Source organism: Notamacropus eugenii, chromosome 3 (genome assembly GCF_028372415.1).
Source record: "Notamacropus eugenii isolate mMacEug1 chromosome 3, mMacEug1.pri_v2, whole genome shotgun sequence".
NCBI lineage: Eukaryota > Metazoa > Chordata > Mammalia > Diprotodontia > Macropodidae > Notamacropus > Notamacropus eugenii.
Genome location: NC_092874.1, coordinates 55,717,964 through 55,745,706, shown reverse-complemented (window position 1 = coordinate 55,745,706; position 27,743 = coordinate 55,717,964). Strand labels below are relative to the sequence as shown.

At 38.1% G+C, this 27,743-nt stretch overlaps 1 protein-coding gene across 5 annotated transcripts in view; it reads left to right on the top strand.

The window, feature by feature from the left end:
• Positions 1-27,743, top strand: part of NMT2 (N-myristoyltransferase 2) — a 90,373-nt gene that overhangs the window by 44,526 nt on the left and 18,104 nt on the right. For all 5 annotated transcript variants that reach the window (XM_072651607.1, XM_072651608.1, XM_072651609.1 and 2 more), the window contains exons 3-8: positions 1,754-1,898; positions 10,530-10,648; positions 10,753-10,844; positions 10,986-11,102; positions 14,083-14,253; positions 19,580-19,688. In XM_072651607.1, coding sequence (XP_072507708.1) covers positions 1,754-1,898; positions 10,530-10,648; positions 10,753-10,844; positions 10,986-11,102; positions 14,083-14,253; positions 19,580-19,688 — 753 coding nt within the window. The remainder of the gene's footprint in view (positions 1-1,753; positions 1,899-10,529; positions 10,649-10,752; positions 10,845-10,985; positions 11,103-14,082; positions 14,254-19,579; positions 19,689-27,743) is intronic.

Below are 27,743 nucleotides of genomic sequence, written 5' to 3'. Positions count from 1 at the left end.
AACAATGTGGACTCCTCAGTCTTCAGTCCTTTACTGATGTAAACTCAAAATAAGATGTTTTTTTTTCTGTATGAGGTCAACCTTACTTTCTCTAAGAGATATGACAGAACTTGAAGAGACTGTTTTCCAACTAAGAAACTTTGAAACTTTATGTATGTTTTGCTTTAGATTGGAAAGGAGGGAATGTTTCCCAGTCTTTTGGGAGTGGGAGAGAAGGAGATAGGTGTGGAAGATCTTCATATGGAAAGAATTTCTTGACTCTCTGGCTGTTACAGGGTTCTTTGGAGAGAAAGAAATAGGGAGGTTGGAGTCAGGTAAGATAACGTAGGGAAGAAAGCAGAAGTGTACTGGCGCTGATGGGTACATTTTTACTGTGAGCATTTACATTTCAGAAACTGGCAAACACTAAAGATTAGGGCTTGAGTTATAGTTTTGTTTATTGTCTATTTTACAAAGTGATGGAGAAAATGTTAATGAAAGTGTGTTGTGTACACCTTTTTTCCCAGAGAGCTAGTTGTTAAACATATACCAATTATACCCCATGGAAAAGAATAAGCAAGTAGGACTTTTTAAATAGTTATTTACAGTTGCTTTTAAGGTTATATAAAGAAACTTACTTAATCTAGAACAAGGGTTCTTAACCTGGGGTATATGAGTTCTTTTTTTCAAAATAACTATTACAATATAATTAGTTCCCTTTATAATCCTCCACGTTTCATTTTATTCATTTAAAAACATTTTCCTGAGAAGGAATATCCCAGATTGTCAAAAGAGTTCCATGATACAAAAGCAAACAAAAAAGCCCCCTGATCAGTCTTGATAGAATTATTCATATTTTTCTTCGACTTTCAAATTAAACAAAAGCTACCATGTTTCAGTATGATTCATTTACTAAGCAAGACACTGTGCTAAGGGATGGCACATTTGCCAGGGATATAAAGATGAAAAGGAAAGAATCCTGGCCTCTGGCCTCCAGGTGCTTACAGCCATTTCTCCATGCCTAGAATACATTTCTTCCTCTGGGTGCCTCACACAAAACCCTTGTTTCCTTTAAGACTGAGCTACGGAGACCACTTTCTACAGGAAACCATTCCTGATGCCTTCAGCTGCCTGTACTACTCCTCCCTCCCTAACCTATCTTGTTTTTATTCTGTTTGTATTTATATGGGTATGTGGTGTTTTTCCCTATGGAATGTGAGCTCCCTGGAGCAGGTACTGTTTCTTGTTTTCATTATATCCCCAGTCCCTAACACAGTGCCTGGTAGCTGGTAAGGACTTACGAAAGGCTGGTTAATTTATACTTTCTGTTGCTTTCAACAGAGCACACACTTTCCTCATCTCCCACCCCCAATACTCTACTTTTGCAAGTTGCTGAACCAGGAAATGGTTGACAGACTGTAATGTTACGGTATCTTTTTCACAGTAATTCTTTTTTAGTTCTCCCAATATATGACAAATAGTGTTTCCAATGTGCAAATGAGTGACAAACTGAAATAGAAAGCAGGGTGATTTGCATAGGTTTATTAAATAACTTACTGTCATTGCTGGATTCAAAATTCTGGAACTGCTAATGTCAGCTTTCATCCCAATTGTAAATAAAACTAACACATTAAAATACAGAATTCACTTAGTAGATTTGTGTTCTTAAAGGGTACATTTCATCTGGTAGGTGCCATGTTGAGAAGTACAAATGGGTATATTGGTACCTATCCTTAGATGAACTCATTGCTTACCTATGTTTTTGTCTACGCAGAATCCGGCCATTCCAATACAGAAGCTTCAGGATATTCAAAGGGCTATGGAACTTCTCTCTGCATGTCAGGGCCCTGCCAAGAATATTGATGATGCTAACAAACGGAAATATCAGTTTTGGGATACACAGCCTGTACCCAAGCTTCGTAAGTTCTTTTTCTTCTTAAATAAAAGTAAAGCTAAGATAGATCATGAACATGAGCATTTATTTCAGTCATGTGACTTGCTTTCTTGTAACAGACAGATTCATTTGTATTGTGATGCTTTTTATCCAAATGTACAACTGTTTCATTTGATTTTTTTTAACCAACATTTATTAAATGCCTACTATGTGCAGTCCACTGGGCTAGACACTGGAGGAGAGACAAAATTTATCCAAGACCATGTCTCCACCTTCGTGGAGCTCGTAAGTCTGATGGGGGATAAGATACTACATAGATACCTATATTACACAGTGTTGCATGATAAGTTTATCAGAGAGATAGAAAACATAATGCTATATGAAGCCCAAGAAGAAAGATGTTAACCACAAGAATTAAGGGAGGCCTCATGACAAAGGTAGCATCTGAATTTGATAGGAATTCTAAAGGCAAAAAAGAGAGGGCAAATCTCAGGTAACAAATATGCAGGTGGGAAAGCACTGGTTATATTTGGGCGACTGGGTAGTTCACTTTGGCTGGAAGATAAAATATGAGAGCCTGGAAATAAAGCCTGACATTCTTAGAAGGACTTGAATGCCAGGCAAAGGCATCTGAATTTTACTTAATGAGTAATAAGGAGCGAATTCAGATTTTTCAACAAAGTTATATGATGACCTCTAGATCCAGATCTGTGCTTAAAGATTAGTCTGGTTGGTTGTGGCCCTTCATTCTTTTTTTTTTTTTTCTTAATTTATTTAACTTTTAACATTCATTTCCACAAAATTTTGGGTTCCAAATTTTCTCCCCATTTCTCCCCTCCCCCCACCCCAAAACACCGAGCATTCTAATTGCCACTATCACCAATCTGCCCTCTCTTCTAACATCCCTCCCTTCCCTTATCCCCATCTTCTCTTTTGTCCTGTAGGGCAAGATAACTTTCTATACCCCATTACCTGTATTTCTTATTTCCTAGTAGCAAGAACAGTACTTGACAGTTGTTCCTAAAACTTTGAGTTCCAACTTCTCTTCATCCCTCCCTCCCCACCCATTCCCTTTGGGAGGGCAAGCAATTCAATATAGGTTATACATGTGTGGCTATGCAAAAGACTTCCATAAAAGTCATATTGTGAAAGACTAACTATATTTCCCTCCATCCTATCCTACCCCCCATTTATTCTATTCTCTCTTTTGACCTTGTCCCTCCCCAAGTGTTTACTTCTAATTACCCCCTCCTCCCATTTGCCCTCCCTTCTATCATTCCCTCACACCCACACCCCATTTATCCCCTTCTCCCCTATTTTCCTGTAGTGTCAGATAAGATTTTCATACCAAATTAAGTGTGCATGTTATTTCTTCCTTAAGCCAAATGTGATGACAGTAAGCTTCACTTTTTCCCTCTCACCTCTCCCTTCTTCCCCTCCATTGAAAAGGCTTTTTCTTGCCTCTTTTATGAGAGATTTGTCCCATTCCATTTCTCCCTTTCTCTTCCCAATATATTCCTCTCTTACTCCTTAATTTTTATTTTTTTAGATATCACACCTTCCTGTTCAACTCACCCTGTGCCCTCTGTCTCTATGTATATAATCCTTCCAACTACCCAAATACTGAGAAAAGTCTCAAGAGTTACAGATATTATCTTTCCATGTTGGAATGTAAACAGTTCAACGTTAATAAGTCCCTTATGATTTCTCTTTCTTGTTTACCTTTTTATGATTCTCTTGATTTTTGTGTTTGAAAGTCAAATTTTCTTTTCAGCTCTGGTCTTTTCATCAAGAATGCTTGAAAGTTCTCTATTTCACCGAATGACCATTTTTTACCCTGAAGTATTATACTCAGTTTTGCTGGGTAGGTGATTCTTGGTTTTAATCACAGTTCTGGAATATCATATTCCAAGCCCTTCAATCCATTAATGTAGAAGCTGCTAGGTTTTGTGATTGTATTTCCACAATACTTGAATTGTTTCTTTCTGGCTGCTTGCAATATTTTCTCCTTGACTTGGGAACTCTGGAATTTGGCTACAATATTCCTAGGAGTTTTTCTTTTGGGATCTCTTTCAGGAGGTGATCAGAGGATTCTTTAAATATTTATTTTACCCTTTGGTTCTAAAATATCAGGGCAGTTTTCTTTGATAATTTCATGAAAGATGATGTCTAGACTCTTTTTTGATCATGGCTTCCAGGTAGTACATAATTTTTAAATTATCTCTCCTGGATCTATTTTCCAAGTCAGTTATTTTTCCAATGAGATATTTCACATTTTCTGCTATTTTTTCATTCCTTTGGTTTTCTTTTATAATTTCTTGATTTTTCATGAAGTCATTAGCTTTCATCTGCTTCATTCTAATCTTTAAGGATTTATTTTCTTCAGTGAACTTTTAGATCTCCTTTTCCATCTGGGTGGTTCTGCTTTTTAGGACATTCTTCTCCTCATTGGCTTTTTGAATTTCTTTTGCCATTTGGGTTAGTCTATTTTTTAATGTGTTATTTTCTTCAGCATTTTTTGGAGTCTCCTTTAGCAAGCAGCTGACCTGTTTTTCATGATTTTCTTGCATCATTTTCATTTCTCTTCCCAATTTGTGCTCTACTTCTCTTCCTTGATTTTCAAAATCCTTTTTGAGCTCTTCCATGGCCTGAGACCAATTCATATTTTTCTTGGAGGCTTTGGATGAAGGAGCTTTGACTTTGTTGTCTTCCGTTTGGATGCTCTGGTCCTCCTTGTCACCAAAGTAAGATTCTACATTCTGATTCCTTTTCTGGATTTTGTTTATTTCTCCAGTCTTTTACTTGACTTTTGAGCTCTTTGTCAAGGTAGTTCTCTGCTTCCAGTGGGGGGTGTACTGTTAGCTGCTCAATCCCCCCATAATCTGTGGGCCAAGAGCTCCAGAAACTGTGGCTGCCTTCCTTCACCCCCTCCCCTCTCTGCCGCCCTGGAGCTGGGGCCAGACCACTCCACTCTCCTGCACTGGTCCCACAGGCTTTTTCCACTAACCTTCCAATTTATCCTCAGTGTTTTGGGGTCATGAAGTCTGGAAACCACCACAGGTGTGAGAGATTCAGTCTCCCCAAGGCCTGCTCAGGTCCTGTCTGTGCCAGCGTGGCCCACACTGGACTGCACCCTCCCCGCAGCATGGCACGTTAAACACTTTCCAGGGACCTTCCAGGTTGTCTTGGGCTGGATATTTGCTTCACTCTGTCATTGTGTGGGTTTTACAGCTCCAGAATTTATTTAGAGCCATTTTTTACAGGTATTTGGCTGGGCTTAGTGGGAGCGCTCTAAAAAGTTTGTGCTATTACTCTGCTCTCTTGGCCAAAATTCTTAAGAGAGACCTTGCGAGTGTCCTTGTATTGCTTCTGCTGACTATACCATGTGATCATTTGCCCTGTGTGAGTTCTCCATAAAATAGTCTTTTTGGTGAGCATACATTTGGCATTTGAGCAGTGTGGCCAGCCCATCAGAGTTGTGCTCTCTGCAGCAGGGATCCAGATCTGTGTTCAAAGATTAGCCTAATATCAGAGGAAATGATAGATTGGAGAAAGGGGAGAGTGGAGATGACCATTTGTTAGGCTATTTAGAGAGGAGAGGTCAGTGAAGCAAAGGATGCTGCACAGACTTGGTAACTTGTGAACATATAAAGTAATAGAGAGGCCAATAGGGAAGATTTCAAACATGAACTTGGGTGAATGGTGGTGTCACTAGCAGAACAATCCAAAGAGTAAAGTGTGGACTGGTTGAATTTGAGGTTCTTATTAAATATCAGCTCGAGATGTCTGTAGGCTGCTACAAATGTGGGTGTGAAATTCAAATATGTACTCAGCACCAATGATAGAAAATGAAGAGTTATCTACATAGTAGTACTCACTGAAATCAAAGTTGACTGAATTGCCAAGGGAGAGAACAGAGGGAGAAAGAAGACTGCCAAGAACAAGGTCTTGGAGAACAGCTGTCCTTAGGAAGCAAGAAGAAGATGAGGATACAATAAATGAGTAGAGGGTAGCCCAGGGAGAACATGGTAAAAAATACTCTGTTCTACAGAGTGGTTAGGCAGTTTTAGGAGTGAAAAAAGGTGGCTACTGATTGGATGACTATGAAATTTTGAGGGAGATATTTAGAATAGGTGAAGGCAAAAGCCAGTGTACAAAAGATCTAAAAGCTATAGATGAGGAATGGAAAGCATTTGCTGTAGGTGATGTTTTCAGGAAGATTAGCAAAGGCTTGGGGCAAATCACTTTGTTTCTCTGGGCCTCCATTACCTCATCTAGACAATGAGAGGTTGGAGCAGATGACTACCAATGACCTAGCTAGCCTTAGGAGTGCCAAATCTTTTAACAGAGGGTTACAAATTTTTGTGAGCATGATTTGGAGGTAGGAGAAACAGTGATGGTTTTTAAAATACGATAGCACCAAAATTGTGTGTTAATAGAGGTGGAATGATGAGAAGTTATGACTAGAGATAATTGCAAAGTTCAGGATATTTGTTCAGTCATTTTCAGTCGTGTCTGACTGCGTGACCCCATTAGGAGTTTCCTTGGCAAGGATACTGGAGTAGTTTGCCATTTCCTTCCACAGTTCATTTGACAGATGAAGAAGTGAGGCAAACAGGGTGAAGTGACTATAATGTAAAGATTCCCACCCCTCCATTAATAGGCCTCAGGTGGAGCCCATTAAGGCTTGTTTGTTTTGTAGGAAAACCCACACCTTTTGTTAATTGTTAATGAGGCACTGGGTCAGAAGGGTTGTGATGCCCTCTGACTCTGACAGGTTTTGCTTTGGAGCTTACTCATTGGAAGAAGGTTCATTGCCAGATGAGACTCTGGGTAGCAGTTAAGGAGCCCCACCCCTTCCCCCCAGTTTTGAAAACTTAGATGTTGGTGCTTCTCTCTCTGGTATGTAATGGTCACAGTTGGATCTGTCTGTTGATCTGTGATGTATTTATTGCTTATGGTCAGTTAGAAGCCCTGTCTGTTGGTCTTTATTTCTCTGCTTGTATTTTTCTCTGTTGATATATGTGATTAAAGAAGATTGTTGACCCCTCAAAAGTTGCTTTCCTTTTAGAAAAGCAGATCTAAGAACCTGTTCTAGCAGGCTGTCCTGGATGTGTCAGGGTGCTTACTGCTATAGTGACTTACCCAAGGTCACACAGCTAGTATCTGAAGCTGGATTTGAATTCAGGAAGATGAGTCTTCCTTGACTCCAGGCCCAGTGCTCTATCTACTGTGCAACCTAGCTGCCCAAAAGTTGAGGATATTGAGGTCTAAAGTGTGACACTCCTAGTGTGTAGCTGAACCAGGTAGAAAAGGAGTTCATTGGAGCTGAGGAAATGTAGAATTTAAGAGGAAAGAAGATAGTTACAGTAATAGTAGCAACAGCATAGGATTTATCACGGTAAGTTCAGGAAGTGTTCACAGTCCTGAAACATCATGGTATAAATGAAAAAAGAAAAACTGCCTCTCTGTGACTGAGTTTGGAAGACTTCATTAGATGCTTGTTCTGTGCATTCTTAGCCTTCACGAACCCTTTGTGAGGCAGGTTTTTTTCAAACTCAAAGCACAATATATATGAACTGCTTTTGGTTTTGTTGTCATTATGGGAACTGCAGAGGCTATGGGATGAATGAGTGCTTAGTCTGGTTGGCATCCTAGAGAGGAAGGCAACTTATTTGAAAAAGATCTGTGAGTTTTAGTGGGTTGCAGGCTCAGTATGTCAACAGCATGTGATATGACAGTCCCCAAAGCTAATATAATCTTTGATTGAATTTTTAAAAAAATGACTTGCCAGAATAGCAGAGCGATAGGTCAGACCACACCTTGAGTACTGTGCTAAGTTCCGAGTGCCACATTTTTAAAAGGACATTGAAAACTTGGAAGGGAATTAAAATGGTTTAAAAAAAAACCCAATGCCATATGAAGATCTGGTGAAACAACTGGGGAGCTTTAGCTTGGATGGACATATCTACCAGCTGCCTTCAAGTAGTTGAAAGGATGGAAGGAAGACTAAAATTGTTCTCTTTGTCACCAGAAGGCAGATCTTGGAGCAACAGATGGCAGTCCCAAAAAGGCAAACTTGTGGCCTTGTGTTAGGAAAAACTTTGTACATTTGGAACTGTCTAGAAATACAGTGGATTTCTATCAGATGTAGTGGGTTCCCCAGCACGGGCAGGAAGACTACCTGTTGTTGAGGGTATTTTTCAGGTGTGTTTTGGGCTGTGGTCACTGAGGTCACTTCTGAGTCTGTAATTTTGTGATAGGAAATAATTCCAAGATGATTGATTGATTTCAACGATATTTTTTAAAAGCTTATATTTGTCCATCTGCCTGCATTCTTGAAGATTCTAGAAGGTAACCCCATCCTTCACCTCTCCAAGTAGTATTAAATTACACTGACCTAAAGTTAAATAGAATCTTTACTAGGATAGTTTTCTTCTTGTTGTGGCATTCTCTCTGTTCTGAGTCTGTTGGCTTTAGCTAACTAGTATTTAGCTTGCTGCATTTGGTTCCATGTCAATCACCAAGCCCCTGCTTACTAGTTAAGATGGTAGTGCCCAGAAGATACCTAGCTCCCTTGGAACGTGTTTTGTAAATTTAGGTCACTCACAATCTGACTCTAATTCCAGGGTGGTGGTACTGGTGACTGTAGAATTGCTGGGACTAAGAGATTGAGTCAGAACTAGACTAGTTTAGACTATCTGAAGCCACTGTGGGGGATAGTAGGGATTTGACAGTTTTAACCTAAGCTTACTCATGGCCCAAAGGAGTTAGCTTAAGATAGCAATCCAGAGGTATTTAGAGACAGACAGACAGACAGACAGACAGAGACACACACACACACACACACACACACACACACACACACACACACACACACACACACACACACACACACACACACACACACACACCTCTCTTAGTGATGGAGGAATTCTTAGTACTGACTTATACCTCTGGGGTATGGACTACAGATAGCCAGCAGCCACTCAAAAGTTTTATCTTTGGTCCAATTGAAATCACTTCTGGAGCCTGGGTGTTGTGTTGATAGGGAATAACCAAGGCAGAGGTGCAGCCAGAGTTCAGACCTCAAAAATGACAGAGGTAGAAGCAAGAGCTGACCTCTCCAGCCCTTCCTCAGAGCATTCCATGAGGAGGTCAAGTGGAGAAGCTGCAAAATTGTAATTGCAGAGGTCCCTTCTGGCTCTGTATTCTGTGAATTACACATGTACAACTTCACCTAGGGAAAAATATTCTCTTATGATGCTCGGAAACCCAGACTCTGTCTGGTACTGTGTGCAGACAATGGATGGCATGATTTGGGGGCATCACTGTTTTGTATTAACCCTTCTGCACTGCCGAGCGCAAGCCTTACCAATGAGCCTTGCTGCCTTCTCTCATCTCTTAGCCAGGTGAAAAAGTGTGTTTTAGTTTTAGCCGGTGAGCCTGAACGTATAGCTCAATCTGATGTTTCCCTGGCATGACACTCTGGTTGATAATCTTCATAATAGCTGTAATGTTTGGCATTTTAGGTTAATAGAGGATATAGCTATATCTCTAAGATGCATTTCCAAGGTGCAGTCTGGGAAGTCAAAACCTTTTTTGGGCATCTCATATCAGGCATGCATGACCAATCACAATGCTTTAGAGCATTTTCCTGGGATGAAATTGGAGGAGCTCCTAAACCTGTTCCCTAATGGTAACTTTTGACATTTCAATAGATGATGAATTCACTTAGTCATAGAATCACATAGCTGTAAGGGGCCTCAGACATCAGCTGGAGTAAACCACATGTGAACAGGAACCTTCTATTATACCATCAGTTCATACGATCAGTCAATATTTATTAAGTGCCTACCATGTGCCAGGTACTGTTGTAAGTGCAGGGGATACAAAAAGGGACAAAAGATAGGCCCTGTCTTCAAGGAGTCAACCCACTCCATTCTAGTAAAGTTCTAACTGTTGAGATTTTGTTTGTTGATGTTTTCACTAAAGCAAACCTAAGTCTGCTTCTGCAGTATCCTGCACATTACTCTTTGCGCCCTTTGGAGACAAGCAGAACAAGTCTGATCCCTCTTGCATATGACAGTCCTTCAAATATCTGGATACAGATGTTGTATCTGCTCTTATCCTCCTTCACTCCTGTACATACATTTTTTCTTCTGCAAGCTACTACACATAGTTAGTTTGTCAAACAGTTCTTGTATAGCATAGTTCCAAGTCCCATCATCTTGCCCACTTGTGTGTGGGTGATTCTTTCATTGTCTTATGTCATTGTAAGGCTGCCCTCTTTTACCACAAAGGTAGTTGCATTTCAGAAAGAATAAAAGTAGGTTCAAATTGACTGCAAATATTTCTCTGCCTTTGTGTGTATAATTATCTCCAACAACCTAAAAGGTTAAGAAAAAAAGACCCTTCAACATATTATTAAACTTGGAACAGTTACTCAACGGACATTTTGTTAAGTACCCACTATATGCCAGGCACGGTCCTAAGCACTGGAGATACAGATCCAAAGTACGAGGCAATCCCTGCTCACAAGAACTTGGAATCTAATGGGGAGGAATATTAAATTTGTTAAGCAGAGCTGGTCCAACATTTTAAATGGTTAAAATTGTCTATAAAGAAAACTTTTCTTTCTCTCTTTTTTAAACAGATGAAGTAGTTACGTCTCATGGTGCAATTGAACCAGATAAGGACAACATTCGTCAAGAACCCTATTCTTTGCCCCAGGGTTTCACATGGGACACCTTAGACTTGAGTAATTCTGAAGTAGTGAGTAAAACCATTATCACTTTGAACAGTTTACCTGAGTAAAGCAGTTGTGAGCTGGCTTTGAAAGGCGGAGATGTGACACATCTTTTGTCTTCTGCTCACAGCTCAAGGAGCTGTATACCTTGTTAAATGAAAATTATGTAGAAGATGACGACAACATGTTCAGGTTTGATTACTCCCCCGCGTTTCTTCTCTGGTGAGTAAAAGCTGCATTTGCTATTCCAGGAGGGCTGTGCACCTGCGTTGTCATTTTGAGAGGGAAGGCCCTTCTTGTTGGTGGTGTTTTTTGGGTAGACCTTAATAATTTGCTTTTCCTCTGTCTCTGGACTGATTTTAGGGCCCTTCGTCCTCCAGGCTGGCTGCCTCAGTGGCACTGTGGAGTTAGGGTTTCTTCAAACAAAAAACTAGTGGGTTTCATAAGTGCCATCCCAGCGCGCATTCGGATTTATGACAGGTATATATTAAATCTTACAATGTATTTTTCTACTTTCACAAAAATGATCTCTTTACTGTGCTAATTTTGACATCCAGAACTAGGACTTACAATACTGGATCCCACCCACTTCCAAACGTGAAATAATGTGTATACAAGACTGGTCCCAAGCCAGCCTCAGACCCTTTCTGGATTTGTGACTGACCCTGGAGCAAGTCATTTAATCTCTCAGTGCCTTGGGCAGTTATGGAAGACCATAAGTTACATAGCTGAAGAACTTCCCTGGTAGAGGGAGTTTCCTTACCAGGAACAAATGAATGAAATCACAAGTTTGGTATAAAGAATAGAATGGTTGCAGATCTGCACTGGTAGAGACCCGGAATTCCCGGAACCAATGAAATTATCGATTTGAGCTTTCCCTTTCCTCTCCACCCCATATGTATACTTGCTTCATTGTGGGTGGAAAGCTCGGAGATCCAACAGTTATCACAAAAGTTTGGTCAGAACATCTCATGGTTTTTCATATTTAAATGTTTCCTTTGGTTTTTGTGTGCTTTTTTTATGATGGATTTTTTTGCCATAGCAATTCAGAAAATAAGGGATGGGGGTTTATGATCTATACTAGTAGGAAAGCCTGCATTGATGAAATCCTGGATGTTGTGTAGTGTTTAGTAAAGGGAATGTGTGTCCTGAATTGCCACCTATGTCATGAGCAGTTTGGAAGCCCAGTGTAAATGTCCCAGTTCTAGGGACTGCATTGCTCCATATTGGCAGGAAAACTTGACTGTTTTCATATAGGATCAAGGTTTTTAGGTCCACTAAACATACAGGGCTCGCCTATACAGTAAGGTGACTAAAATATTAAGATGCTTTCAAATAGGTGTTGTTTTCTTCAGAGCAGTCACCAGGGAAGGCATATGTTCCAATGCGACTGCCATTGTTTAAAATGCTCAAAGCTCCTCTTGAGGAATTATTTTCAGGGCATTTATCACATTCTGGAAAGACTTGGAATCAGGAGAGACCTGGACTTAAATACTGCCTCTGTGCAACTATGAGCAGGTAAAGACTAAACCTTAAAAAAGATTAAAGTGAAGTAACTGAAGCAACATAATATGTTTATAACAGAAAAGGGGAAAAAAATCATAACTTGGAAAAAATAATTTTATATACAGATGGAGGAAAATATAAACCTTACATAACTTTAAATGTGAGTGAATTAAACAATATAATAAAATGAAAAAGAGTGACAGATTGGGTAGGAAAACAAAAGCCAACAATTCATTGCCTACAGGAAACACATTTAAAAAAAACAAAGATGTACACAATATAAAACTGAGGGGATGGAAAAAAATTTACCATGTGAATCTTAGAGCCTTTCTGAGCCTCAGGTTCCTGAGCTATTAAAAATAGTGATAATTCAGTACATTTCAAAAAGTATTTATTAAGTACATAGTGTAAGCTTTAGAATTATACCAAGAAATGAAGATTCAAAGGAAAAAAATATAAAAGCCCCTAGCCTATAATACCTCTAGTTCCTAATTCCTAGAATAGTTGTGAAGTTCAAATGAAATTACTATGTGGAACATGCTTTTCAATATTTGAAGGGCTATATGTTAGCTGCAGTTATTCTTTTAAATATCCCCATGCTGGCATTAAAAAATACATTTGATTTTTGGAAGTAGCCAAGAGTTATTTGGACACAAATTTTATAGATGAGATGGGTGACCAAGATGGGTAAAATTATTTTGGGTTGAAAAACAAGGTGGAGCAATGATTTTTCTTTAAGGTTCTGAAAGCAATTTCCTGAGATAAACTCTGGAACATGTCCCGGGTAGTCAGCATCTTAAGTGTTTAACTTCTCAAGAGAATGATCATGCAGGATAACTCTCATTTAGATACCTGGTTTAGGATATGCTTATTAAATAAGTCATCCTGCTTTATCAATCACATGAAGAATACACTAGATAAAAGGTGGCAATGTGTCCCTCTAGGTCTTCAAGTGCGGTTCTTTGAATCCAAACTTCATAAAACAAATCCCCTTAAAATATTTGTTCTGAAAACTTGGACTCAGTTAAAAGGCTGCACCCGAGGACCTAGAAGGCTCTATGTGTCCTGAAGCTGAAGGTTCTCCACCCCTGCCCTAGGTGCTAGACTAGGGTGTGAAAGTAGGGTTAATTCTAAAGAGTTTTTGAGCCAAGTGGAAAGGAAACACAATCCAGCCATTGCTTTAATCAAATCAGGGACTTGTTTCCTGAGAATTAGAGTACCAGGTAGGGTCAAGACTGTTACCTGATGTCTTTAACTTGAAGAAAAATGAGTTACCTAGGATTCTCAATTGTCAAAGCATGGCATCGTTGAAGTTCTTTAAATGATGTGAACTGGGTCACATCACCATCACAAATTTTAGGATTTCCTAAAAACTTTGTCTTGAAGGCATTCATTACACTATATCCAGGCAAAAAGAATATATAGTAAAGGGTTTGTAATAATTTTGACACTCTGCAAAAGTAGCATTATTGTGAATATTTTGTAATCAAATTTGCACAAATGTACTGTAAAACTTAATGAACCGATCCTTATTAAAAAGAAGAGAGGTGATCTGCAGGAGAATTCTAAGTTAGGGAAACATGTAAATTATAGAGTATTTTTAAAAATGAAATTCAGCTTTATCATTTTTACGTGCCTTGAGTAAAAAGAGTTAGTGTGGTTAAATAAGCTTGTTTTGATTACCATTATATGTAACCATCGGTGCTACTACTGAAGTGAATGAACAGTGGTTTCTTGTAACAGTCTTGTGCTGTTTTGGCAAAGCTAACTTACGTATAAAAGGTAAGTTTTCCTAATTGTGTCCAAATTGGCACAGACTCCACACTGGTAGAACCTGAGTTCTACGCTTGATCCCTAATGCATCTGATCCCTTAAAAAAAAACACCAAATATAAAAGTCTATGCAAAAAAACTTTTCTTGTATTGTCCATAACTTTTGACAATTTGTTTCTTAGTGTGAAGAAGATGGTAGAAATAAATTTTCTCTGTGTTCATAAGAAGTTGAGATCAAAACGGGTAGCACCAGTGCTAATTAGAGAAATAACGAGAAGAGTCAATTTGGAGGGGATTTTTCAAGCTGTTTACACAGCAGGAGTAGTACTTCCCAAACCAGTGGCTACTTGCAGGTAAGGAGAACATTTTTAGGGTGGGGTGGGGGTGGTGGTCAAATTAAGCCACCATTCTATTTCCATTCCCATTTCTAAACCAAACATGTCTCCCATGCTCAGGAAAAACAGCGTCTGGGCATTTTGAAGCCATCAGACTTTGTATTATATTTTTTAACATGTCATTTTTTTGTCTCCATCCATTTTTCAGTAACAAATATATGTGGGATAGTTTTTTCTTTTACTATTTTCTCTTTCCTGCTGTGTGTGGCAAGCAGTTCTAAGAGACACACTGAATACGTGGTAACTGGATAAAAGAGACATCAACAACTTTATTTACTAAGAAGGAAAAGTACCCCTGAGCATTATTCACAGCTCAGTCAGTCAGGAAGCATTCCTTCAGTGCCTGTTATGTGTTAGGCACCGTGCTAAGTGCTGGGGATACAAAAAGAGGCAAAACGCAGCCCCTGCCCTCAAGGAGCCTACAGTCTTTAGAAGATGAGATTTTAATTGGGACTTGAAGGGAGTCAGGGAAGCCAGGAGATACAGATGAGGAAGGAGAGCATTCTAGATGTTGGGAACAGCCAGAAAAAATGCCCAGAGCCAAGGAACTGAGTATCTTGTTCACAGAACAGCAAAAAGAAATGAAGAATACATGGTAGAGAATTAATTACATGTGAGAAGACTGGAAAGGTAGCATGAAGCTGGGTTATGAAGGCCTTTCAGTGCCAAACAGAGGATTTTGTATTTGAGCCTAAAGGTGATAGGAAGCCACTGGAGTTTATTAAGTAGGAAGGTGACATGATGAGACCTGTGCTTTGAGAAAATCATTTTGGTGACCAAATGGAGGATGGGTTGGGAGTGGGGAGAGATGTGAGGAAGGAAGACCTACAGGAGCTATTGCAGTAGTCCCAGTCATGAGGTTGTGGCTGTGTCAGAGGAGAGACTAGGATATATTAAAGAGAAGTTGCAAAGGTGGAATCTACAGGCCTTGGCAACAGATTAGATATGACAGGTTGGAGATTGTGAGGTATCTAGATGACTCTTAGGTTGTAAGCCTGATGGACTGGGAAGATGGGGTTGTCTTCCACAGAGACAGGGAAGATAGGAGAAGGGAAGGCTTTAGGGGAAGAAACAGTGAATTCGGTTTGGGCTATTTTGAGTTTGTGTCTACTAGACATCCAGTTCAAGTGATCTGAAAGGCAGTTGGAGACGTAAGACTGGAGGTCAACAGAAGGGTTAGGGCAGGATAGACATATTTGAAAATCGGCAGAGAAATGATAACTAAACATATGAGAGGTGCTGACATTCCCAACGACTACTTAGTATGAGCCCCATGGGACAACTTCAGTTAGAAAGTGTGACTTGATGAGGATCCAGCAAAGAAAACTGAGGAGTGGTGTGAAAGTAGGAAGAGAAGCGGGAGAGTAGTGTCTGGAAAACCTAGGGAGAAGAGAAAATCAAGGAGAAAGAGGGTGATCAGAGACAGGTCAAGAAGAATGAAGATTGAGAAAAGACCCTGAGATTGGGTCACTGGTAATGATCTCCTGATCATCAGTAACTTTGGAGAGGTCAGAATCTGGATTGCAAGGAGTTAGAAGAAAGTGAGAGGAGAGAAAGTGGTGGCACCTCTCTAGAAGTCAATGGTTTCTTAAGGATTTTGGCCACAAAGTTCAGAGGAAGTAGAAGACAGCAGAGATTTAAGGATTAAAGTGACTTTTTTTTTTTTGAGGATGAGGAAGTCATGAGAATATTTGTAGGCTCTAGGGGAGCAGTCAGCAGACAGGGAGAGACTGAATTTAACAGAGTGACTGACAGGAGGGAAATCTTTTAGAAGAAATGGGATGGAACGGATTACTTGTGTGGGTAAAGGGATTTGTGTGAGAGAAAACAAGAGTGAAGGAGGAAATAGTGCAGTAGGCATATGATGTGAGATGTGCTCTTTCAGGAAGTAAATTATTTTTTCCCAGGTCATATCTATTCATCTTCCCTTGCTGCACCCCACATTTGTCTTTTCCATTTCTCTCTCTCTTTTAAAATATTTGTTAAGACTCATAGGTGTGTAGGGTATACACCCAGAGGCAATTTTAAGGCAGATGTTTATTGACTGCTCAATCATGGAGGACAATATTTTTATTCATCAAAGAAACTAAAACTTAATGAAATTTTTAAAATTAAACTGTACTTAAATATATTACAAAAGGCTCCTTTTAAACAAATTCTTTCTTCTTTTCTAAAACTAGAGATCAACCTTATGAGTCTTATCTTCTTAGCTAAAAAGGCATCTGTCTAATTGGACTCCGATACCCTAGCTCTACATCGTACCACGACAGACTAGCAGTAGAGAGTCTGAACTGGCATCAAAAGGCACATACTTGTGAAATTCAAAATTTTAACTTTTCTTCTTTGCCAGTCAGAAACCCAGAGCTATCTTCTGTGGGTTACAATACAGAAAACAAAATAGTCAGAGGAGTCAAAGTGGGGATTTCTCCTTGGCTTGACTCCAGCTGACTTTAAGTGCCTGACCAAGATTTGGAGTCTCTTATGGGAAACAAGGACGGAAAACAGCTTACTTGTCTCCACCAGCAAATGGAAGTCAGCAGAAAAGTTAGGCCAGGAGAGGCTGATTTGGGAATCATCATCATAAAGAGAAAAATTAAATCCATGGGAGCTTCCCATGGGAAGAGATTCCCAAGCACTACTTACTTGATATAGAAGGATAAGAGGAGAGGGCCCCAGGCCCCACCAAGGAAAAGTACCCCTTAGTAGGCAAAGACAAGTTGGAAAGGGTCAGGAGAGAGTTGGCCATGGACCATGGAGAGATGACTAAGTAACTAGGCATAGATCTTTCTTCCCCTCATCCCTTATAGAGACTCGCAGGAGTCAAAGAGGCAGTAGCATCTATGGTAGCTACGGCAATTTGGGGAAACTACCACCATTCTAAGTTGACTCTAAGAGCTGCTGGCATATTAAGTTGTGCCCAGGTAACCCCATATGTACACCTATGATAAGAAGAGATAGTTGAGCTAAAACTATGACAAGACATGGATGACATGAATTCAGTTTCCATTTGCAAAACATAAGAACAAAACCACATTATATTTTTAAACCACAATAAAATCTAAGGACACTAATGGAAAAGTGATTGCAAAAGGTCACCAAGAAAATAAGAAAAAGCAAAAAGTTTAAAATAATAAAATATTCTGGGAGCACACATTAAAATATAAGCAATTACCTATTTATAATGTCTAGCCAAAATAAGCCTTGATTCTCAAGTACCTATTGTCTTGGATAGCTATTGTTTAAAGATGTAACTTTGGGAAAATATTTAAAAATTTTCCAGCTTAAAGTTCTTCCACTGGGAAAGAAATTTCCTGTTAAAAATAAATATGTTAAAAACACTCTCAATCAGATGAACAAAATACGTAGTAAAAATAGTCATGAAACCTTAAGCTCCAAAAAGATTGCTAAGTAGAAAATCACTGTACACATAAATTTTATGTCACTTTTCCTTTCCTTTTGTGTACTTACCAGATTGTTGCTTTTTAAAATATAGAACATTTTATTATTATTTTATTCAGTCTTCATAGCTCTCATTGTATATGCGTTAATAAACACATGCATGCCATACTTTATATTCAAATATTCCCTAATCATTGAAGATATAGGCTAATTAGAGTTTTTCAATTAAAGTAAAGCTACTATGGATATTTTTATGAAGACTGGTAATTTAATACTAGTAACTCTTATTGTAGGTTGCCAGAATGTGTTCCTAAAAGTTACCCTTTGCCTTAAAATCTCATCAGCATGGTATTTTTTACAGCTTTTACCAATTTGATGGATATAACATTGTTTTTGTTAACAATTCTCTTAATTTCAAGAAGGTATTTTTGTTCCTTCCACACACATTGTTCTTTTAGTAATACCTTGAAAAATGGGTACTAGTCTTATAAATTTGTGTGCCAAGTGTCTGATCTTTACCAGATATATTTATTACAGAGAGGTAGCACAGAATAGTCTATAAGAGGGTTAGAATCTGGATAGCATGTGTTCCAGTACTACTGCTGGAATGTATTGGCTGTGGGCAAGTTACTTTGCAGTAAACCCGCCCCCCCCCCCCCCCCAGGCAATTTTTTAAGACTTAAAGCTGCAGAACAGATGCAAATCTACACCAGTAGAGGGAGTTTCCTATGACCATAAAATCAAAGGATTGAAACAAACCAAAAAAAATATCAACCAGGATTTTTTTTCCAATGTTCTTTCTTTTTATTGTGAACAATATTGTTCATATTTCTATGAGCCAGATCCATCTTTATCTCCAATAGTTTCTTCCTTTAGTCAGTAAATAAGAATTTTTCTTTTAAATTCGAAATTAATATGCCTTTCCTTTTTCTCCAAATGTTTTAATGTTGTATTTACATTGAGGTCATTGGAGTTTTTATAATTTATCCAATTATTATCGCCCACTGACAAAGTCAAGTTCTATTCTGAGCTCTCATATACAAGGGAGGTGACCCTGGGTTCCTGAAGGCTGAGTCACTGGAATATAAGGCACTGGTAGTTGCTATTATGTTATCAAGGCTTTGAGTACAGGGCCAAGCATTTCTCATCTAAGGAGATAGCTAGTTAAGTTCAGAGGCTCATCATCAGCTTATCTGTGAGGGAATTCACTTTTCAGGCACAGCAACTGAAATGCCTGTGAAGGTATTAGCTCTCTGAATAGATGAAGGGAAAACTCACACTCTTGAAACCTTAAAATATCTAATTATGTGGTATGAATTATGAGTCTAAAAAACTGCTGTGCAATTTTCTCCAATACTGATTGCTTTCTTCAGCATCTGATAGCTGTGGGTTTTTCAAACACTAATCTGTTGCATACCTTCGTTACTAAATGTTCTCTCCATTCTGTTCCATTGCTTTAGTTTTTATCCACCCCCAAATCATTTTGATAATTACTGCCTTTGCTTTTCACAGGATTAGTGGTGGAATTAAAGATCTTATTGAGCTGGAGTGACTGATGATCCTTCTATAACTTAAGATTTACTTTTACAAAAAAGAGGAAGAAAGTCCAATAAATAAATCTTATCTATCTATATGTGTATACACACACACACAGACATATGTATGTACATATATGTGGATACTGGAAATAAATTAGAGGTAAAAAGTGGATGAAAAATAACTTTCTGATGTCTATAGAGTTTAGTGGTATACTGTTGAGCAGTAGAACTGGAAGGCTTAAAAAAACTACAGTGAGAGCTTTAAAAGAAGCATTGGACGACAAAAATAACTGTATAATGATATGAACAAATCAGATTTAAAAGTCTTTATTGCACTGTGTTTCCAGATACTGGCATCGATCACTGAATCCCAGAAAATTGGTAGAAGTGAAATTTTCTCACTTGAGTAGAAATATGACTTTACAGAGAACAATGAAGCTATACAGACTTCCTGATGTAAGTAAGAACAATTCGCAGTTCTTCTGAGTTCAAACCAATGAAGCTTTGAGCTTAGAAAAAGGAATATTTATAGGGGTATAAAAACATACTGAACGTTTGTGAAGGTGACATAGCGACAGGACCACAGAGGACACACATGCTAGCAGAGGTTGGCAAGTTTATTTTGAAATACCAGAGATTTTTAATGGCTTGATTATTCAGTCTGTGGTTGGGTAGGACCAAACTCAGGAAATACAAGTCTTTCAGGGTATGAATTTGTCTATTGGAAAAGCAAAAGGGTGGAAAAGTCCAGGATCCTGCTTATTGGAATAAAGAAATAAACCTTTTTTATGTATCACTCATATCAATAAAATAAGAATTTTCTTAGGGTTAAACTATTAACCGTTCTACTGACAATTACTTGTACATCCAGGGTTGCTAGCCCTGGCTTTGTGTTCTGGCATTTTGTTTTAGTTTTTGGTCCTTGACTGTGCTTCTTACGTAACTATCTTCTCTTTGTAGGTTAATACAAAGTATCTGAATAATGTGATTTTATTGGATAAGTTTAGAATATAGCCATTTTCACTTTGAAAATGGTGAGGAATCTTTCTGTTTTTTGCAGTTTGTTTTGAGGAGGCAATGATTCACACATATGTACCTTTTTTAGGTCTGTAGAGCCCTCTCCTTACATCATTCTTATGACATTGGTAGTGCAAATATCATATATCCATTTTGTAGACTTGGAAACGAGGCCCAAGAGAGGCAAGAAGTGAGTGGCCTAAGGTCACAAAGCCAGACTTGGATCCAGCCCAGGTCTTTACGCCAGGCAGTATCTTGTTTATCTGATAACAGAATTCCCAACTTCTGGGGCAACTGATGAACTAGAGGAGAAGAGACCTAAGTAGCTGGAGAATATAGAGAGTTTGTCATTTTTAGGCCACTTAGCCTGTCAAAGGGAAAAAAAACACTTCCTTTTCAGTTCAATTATTCTGTTGCTGGAAGCAGGGGAATGAAAAATGATGTCATCTGACATCAGAATGTCTCTGACTGTGTTGAAGGAGAAGGGGAACTGAGAAAAAAAAAAGGAAATCAGGTAGGGATAAGAAAAGAGTCTCTAAGGCCAGGGAAGGGAGAGGGGGCAAAAACCTGGAAGCTTGAAAGGACAAAAATTTACGTAAAGACAAAGGGACTTAGAAGCAGAAAGAGAAAGACACAAGTAAAGTGAACAGATAGATCTGCTAACAGAGGCCATACCTTCATAATTTGAAGAGAGTCCCAAGGAAAGCCTAATGCTACAAGTTATCAAGGCATTTCACGGGAAGCAAAAGGGAAAATCCCCTCTTCATGTATCATTTATTTTTAGTTACCCTTGTGACCAATTGTGCTCCCAGACCTTGGGTTCTATTGCGACCCCCAAGGGCTTAGAAATAACACATGGGGGTACCTGGAATTTTCTAAGTAATTTATTGATAATACCCGGCAACGGGGCTGATCTGCCCCACTTCTGTTCTTGGTTTAGCAGCTCCTGTTCAGCAACTCCTTTCCTCCTGTTTCTGTGACCCTGAAAGATGACTCACTTCCCCTTTCTCCCCAGACTTATCACTGTAACATCAGACCTGGAAGTCCCACTTGTATTGTTTTTCACTGGGGTTTGTAGTTCATGTGCCAGTTTGGGTTTGGGAGTGATGAGTGTCTAGTCTATTGTTAATCAGCGTAACCTTGTAGCAGTCCCAATTACATTGGCTTAATTTCATCCTTTAGGGATTCTGACAACCTAGCCTGCTTCTGCATTCCTGTGGTCTTCTGGTGGCTGTCTCTTCCTTCTATTAATGTAAGATAGCTCTCGGGGATTATTTCATCTTTTCAGCCTCCAGTTCCTGAGATAACAAATTCTTGTGGTATCAAATTCTTAAAATAAAGCATCTTCCATTAAAGATAAAGCTAATGAAATTACTGCTAGTATCTCTGAGGGGCCTTATAGTTCATATACTTGCATGTGAGGTGCTGCCCAAGTCTTACTAAGTCAACCTGTTTGCCCCTTCAGCTCTCAGCTTGGTGATTTAAGATATTTCCATTCTTGTGCCCAGAACCAGAGCTACCCAACACAAATCTGAAAAGAATCCAGAATATCATACAACCCTTGCCTTTGTTCACATAACCAAGTTAAATGTATTTTAATGAATAATAATAACTATAACTTTCATTTAATTTGTATTATGGTATTTTTTTATCTGTGAATTAGTAATCTTGGCCTCTTTCTCACCTTTACCACTCACTGTGTGACTTTGGGTAAAGTGTGTACATCCCTTGGGGTCCTACTTTATTCATCTGTAAAATAAGGAAGTTGAACTAGACTCCTCAGAATTGCTTGATTGGAATCCTGTCCTGCTGTCTACTCCATAGGTCCTGCAGCAGGTTACTTCCCTTTGCTAATGTCAGATGGGAGGTTGGACTAGATAAGGTCTCTTACATTTCTGCGTCCTCTGATCACCCCACTTTCCTTCCTCTTCCTTGACCTAATTGCCTTTCGTCATTCTTTTGAACAGTCACCCCAAGATCAAAGTGACTCAAATAACACAAGTTTGGAAAATATCAAAATCTTATTGGACAGGAGAGTAGACAGGACAGAGGAAAAAAAACCACAGGAAGTAACCCACCTCCACCCCCAAGAGAGAGCAGTTCTTGGTCAGTTTTTCCTGTAAGCTTCCATTTTCCAACACAACTGACTACTGCCAGTGTACTACTAGCAGACAAGCCTAGTCTCAGTCATGTAATTCAGCCTTTGGTCTGTTTTTAATGAACTTAGCAACCTTTAAAATAGATAATTAAAAAAACACCCAAAATAAAGAATAAACATCTTAGATATACCCCTTAGCATTAGTGAAGTAGAACCAAATAAATTCAAAGAAAGCACCAAATATTTTGTCATAGGTCACTTCCAAGCCTGTCTGTAGGACCACTCCATTTGTAACCATGTATATACATATGTATCATTCTCTAATTGTGCACCACATCATATAGGATACCTTTCTATACTTACTTTTTACATACTTTCCATACTTGTATACTTACTATTTATCTTCTTACTGCACAATAAGGTTCAGGCATATTAATATGCCATTTATGCAACCATGTTTCAATTGTCAGAAATTGATTCTAATTTTTTAATTTTTTTCAAACAGAGACACTCTTAAGCATTTTTGTACAGTTAGGTCCTCTTTTCCTAGTAATGAAAACAGTGGGTCAAAAGACAGGGTCATTTATCTTACTTGTACTGTATATTGCTATGCCATTCTCCAGACTGTTTGTCTGATACATACACCTCCACCCACAGTGTCTTATTTAGCATGCTTGTTTCTACAGTCTTGTCAATATAATATATTTCACTATTTTCGTCCTTCTGGTAGGTGATATTTAAGGTAAGTTTGAGTTGCATTTATTGAATCATTAAGGAATTTGAATATCGCATAATTATTAAAAGTTTGTATTTTGTAAACATTGTCTCTACTTGCCCCTTGCTCCATAAGGACATGTGTATATGGTCATGAATATATATCTCTTTTCTGTATAGCTTCTGCATATCAGACCTTTGGTATATTTAAAGCAAAAAATTTTTCCTATCTGCTGGTGAGGACTGCTTTTATTTTTGCATAATCAAACCTTTCAGTTTTTACTTGTATTTGATTAAAATATCCCTCTTTTCCATGTAGAGTTGAGACAAATACTTTTTGTCTTCATTTTTTATGGCTTTTCTATGTGCATATGGATCATTGATCCAATTTAGAATTTAGTTTGGTGTGAGATGTGGATCTCAAACCATTTTTTAAAATAATAGCTATCAAGTTTGTCTAGCAGATTTATTGAATTCATTTTATTCCCTATTTTTTAAAATGTGGATTTATCAAATACTAATCTTGATAGATTGACACACATACAGAATTTAGTTTTTGGGGTCTCTCTGTATCTACTATGCAACTATTTTATAATTATAACTGCCTTACTAGGACATTCTGTGATCTGGTAAAGCTAGTATGCTCTTTTTCTGCTTTTTCATAATTTTCTTTGCATATTTTTTTACCTGCCTATTTTTCCACATGAATTTTATTATGACTATCAAAACTGATGAGAAAACCTTTTGGTGGTTTTATTAATAATGCATTTAAATGCTTATGATAGTTTGGGGTGTACTGACATTTTTATTATGCCGTAGTGAACCTGAGCAAGCAATATCCCTTTATATTTCTTTAGTTATTTGATTTCTGTCAAAATCATTTAAAAGTTTTCTTTATATAGATCTTTTGTAGGCCTTGATAAATTAATGTATGAGTCTTACATGCATTTTGTTATATTTCTCTATCAATTTGCCTTGCTTTTTGGTTAGGTACAGGGAATTAAAAAAATTTTGGTGGGATTACTTTGTATCTTCTAGAATAAGTCACTTATTGACTCGGTTTTTTTTTTTTTTCAGATAGGTAGTCTTTAACTGCAAATAAATAATTTAAGCACTTTGCTGATGTGTATTCCTTTAATTTCTATTTTATGTCTTAATGCCATTTCCTAACATTTCTAAAGCTGTGTTCAACAGCACTGGTGATAAAACATCTATCTGCCTGTAAAGGGACTATTTCTAGTGTTTACTGCATATAATATTATTTGGTTTAAAATAAATCATTTTTGTCTAATGATAGAAATATCCTCAAAATTCTACATTTGCTTATTTAAAGAAATTAATATAAATGATGATTGAGGGTTTCCCAAAAACTTTCTCTGTATCTAACAACATGTTCGTGTGACATTTGTTTTCATCTTGTTTGAATGATTTATGTTTTTCTGGTAGTAAACCAGCCTTGCTTCCATTTAACTTTTTAACGTGCTAATATATTCTGTTTGTGAGCAGATTTTTTAAAAGTATTTTTTGTTTGAACATTCTTTAATGACATTGGTCAACAGTCTTCTTTTTCAGCTTTGTCTTTGTTCAAGTTAGGGATCAGTCAGTAAGTATTTATTTTGTGCATTCTTTGTACCAGGCACAGTAGTAAGTGCGAGGGATACCAAAAGAGGAAGAGTCCCTGCCTTCAAGGAGCTTATAATCTAATGAGGGAGACAACATTAAAACAGATATATTCAGGATAAACTGGATATAATTAAGAGGTAAGACAGTGGAATTAAGAAGAGTTGGGAAAGGCTTCCTGCAGAAGGTAGGATTATAGTGGGGACTTAAAGGAAGAGCAGAGGAGGCATAGAGGACAGCCAGAAAAAAATGCCCAGAGCCAAGAGATGGAGTATTTGGTGTACAAAATAACCAGAAGGCCATTGGTACTGGATCAAAGACTATGTGGCATGGAGGAAGATGCAAGAAAAGAGGAAAAGTGGGCAGGTTATAAAGTATACTGAATGCCAAACAAAACATTTTATATTTGCTCCTGGAGGCCATAGGAATGAGAGACAGAATCTGAATTTTAGGAAAATCACTTTAGTGACTGAATGGAGACGAGAGTGACCTGAGGCAGGCAGAGACACTCGCAGTTATTGTACTAACCCAGGTATGGGGTGATAAGGGCCTGCACTAAGAAGCAGCAGAATCAGATAACGAAAAGGGCATACTGGAGAGAGGTAAAATTGAGAGGCCCTGGTAACAGATGGGGTGGGGAGGAGGTTAGAAATTGTGAGGCACTCAGATTGACTCCTAGGTTACAAGTTGTTCTCTACAGTAATAAGGAAGGTGGTGGGAAAGGTTAGGAGGAAAGATAAGAAGTTCTGTTTTGGACCTTCAGTCTGAGATATCTGAAAGGCTGGAAGTGGCCAGAGACAGGTAGGATAAGTAGATCTATCATCAGCATGAAGATGGTAGTTAAATCTGTGGGAGCTGATGAGACCACCAAGTGAACCCGGAGAGACATCTATGGGAGAGATCACAGCAAAGGGGGCAGAGGGGGAGTGGTCAGAAAGGGAGAAGGAAAACCAGGAGAGAATGCTGTCCTGAAAACCTGTAAAGAGGAGAGGCTATGGAGGCAGAAATGAAAGTCACGAGGAGAGGAAAACAACATGTCCACATAAATATGACCAAAAGAACAAGGGTGAATACCATATTTACCTCATCTCCCCCATTAGAAATATGAGCTTTTTGAGGTGGGAGATTTTTTTTGCCTTCCTTTGTATCCTCAGCACTTAGCATGGTGCTTGGCACAAAGTAAATACATGTAATGAATGCATGCTGACTGAAGGAAATGGGTAGTCTAGGTGCTTTTTCTATCTTTAAGCTGACTATATACTGGAAGCCTACTTGTTAAAACTTCTGGGACTGGTATAAGTTAGCCAAGAAGTTCTTTAATGGCCTGTCTTATTTCAGGTTATCTACTACTTGTTGGGTATTTTGTATATTTTTATAGAATTGTTTAAAGATTTTAGTTTTACATTATTAGCCCACAAGTATGTATAGTAATCTGATATTTTTCTTGACTCCCCTCCCTCCGTTGCAATCTCTTCTTTTTCATTTTTAGCTTTTGGAAACTTAACTTTGCTTTTTAAAAAAATTAGCCTTGATAACTGTTTATTCCTCTTTAAAAACAAAAACAAAAAAACCACAGTTCTGAGCTTAATCTACACATTTTTTCCCCCTAATTTACAGTGTTTTGCTCTGCTGGTCTTGGTTATATCCTTTTTCTGTAGGCTTGCTGCTTTTATATTTGCTGAGTTTTTTAAGGATGTACTTAATTTGTACCCCTGTTGAAATAAGCATTCCCTGCTCAAAACTGACCTCTGAGAGAACTTCATCTGTGTCCGACAGATTTTCATAAGTAGAATTTTTGTGGATATTACTTTTGATGTAATCTGTTAATTTTCTTTTTCGCCAAGTCATTGTTGGATATTTTTTTTTAATATCCTCATGGATCCACACCTGATTCGCTACATGCATTATTGTTAGTAAATGTAACATATATATCTACTTTTGTGTAAACTTCATGAATGCTGGAAAGAAAACACCATTAAGGTTCCCCCATGTCTGAAATATTCTTCCCCCCATCTCTACTTCATTTCCATAGCTTCCATAGCTTCCTTCAAGACTCAATTCAAATCTCATTTGTCTGCTGGTGGCCTTTTCTGACCTTTCCCTCCCCCACCAAATCTTAATGCTTTCCCCTTGGAGATTACCTTCATATACTTTTTTCATATATATACATACATATATATGTATGTATATATATATATATATATTTGCATATTTTCTCCCCTTACTAGGAAGCATACTACTTGAAAGACTATCTACACACAATTTGCCTTTCTGTGTGTCCCAAGCTCCTAGCATAGTTCCCCAGCCAGTACTAAATGCCTAATAAATGCTTGCTGTCATACTGACTATATACTTTCTTTCCATATGGATCACATTCTGATGGTGGGTTGTTAAAACTTTTCATTATTTTTTTAGTTATGAGCTATTGTTACGAGACTGTGAAGTTTTACTTTCGATTCAAAGTAAACCTACCTTTAGTAGGTATAGAATTTAAAGTAGAGGTACTCTCAAATCTTTTAACATGAAATAATGCCTTTAAATATCCCTTCTAATATTTTCCAGTTTGGACTCAGTTTTGTCCATTATCATTAGTGACTGCCACGTCTGCTTTTCATGTTCTGTCAGTAGCAAGGTAAAAATCTGACCACCCTTTCATTCAGGTGTTTCTCAATTAAATGTCTTTCCTGTACTCCACAAAGCATTTTTAAATGCTTACTATGTGGCAGGTGCTAGTGATATAAAAGTAGAGAATGAAATAAAGCAACAAATGACTGGATTATGCTTTTTAATCTAGTCCATGCTATTACATCCTCATTAGACTTTACTCCATTTATGGATTTTTTTCAGGTTTTCTATGATGCTTTCCATGTTGGTTGTTTTAATTAATTTCTCCTTATTCTTAGCATCTTCGTTCTTGGGATATTTTACTATCTTCAAACTCTTCTCTTCTTTGGTTTTGTAACTTTCCTAGCAGTGCTGATTCTGGCCATCATTTTGACCTTGTCACTTATCCATTTGAAGACTTCTTCTGTGATATCTTGTGTAGTTGGTTTTCCTATCAT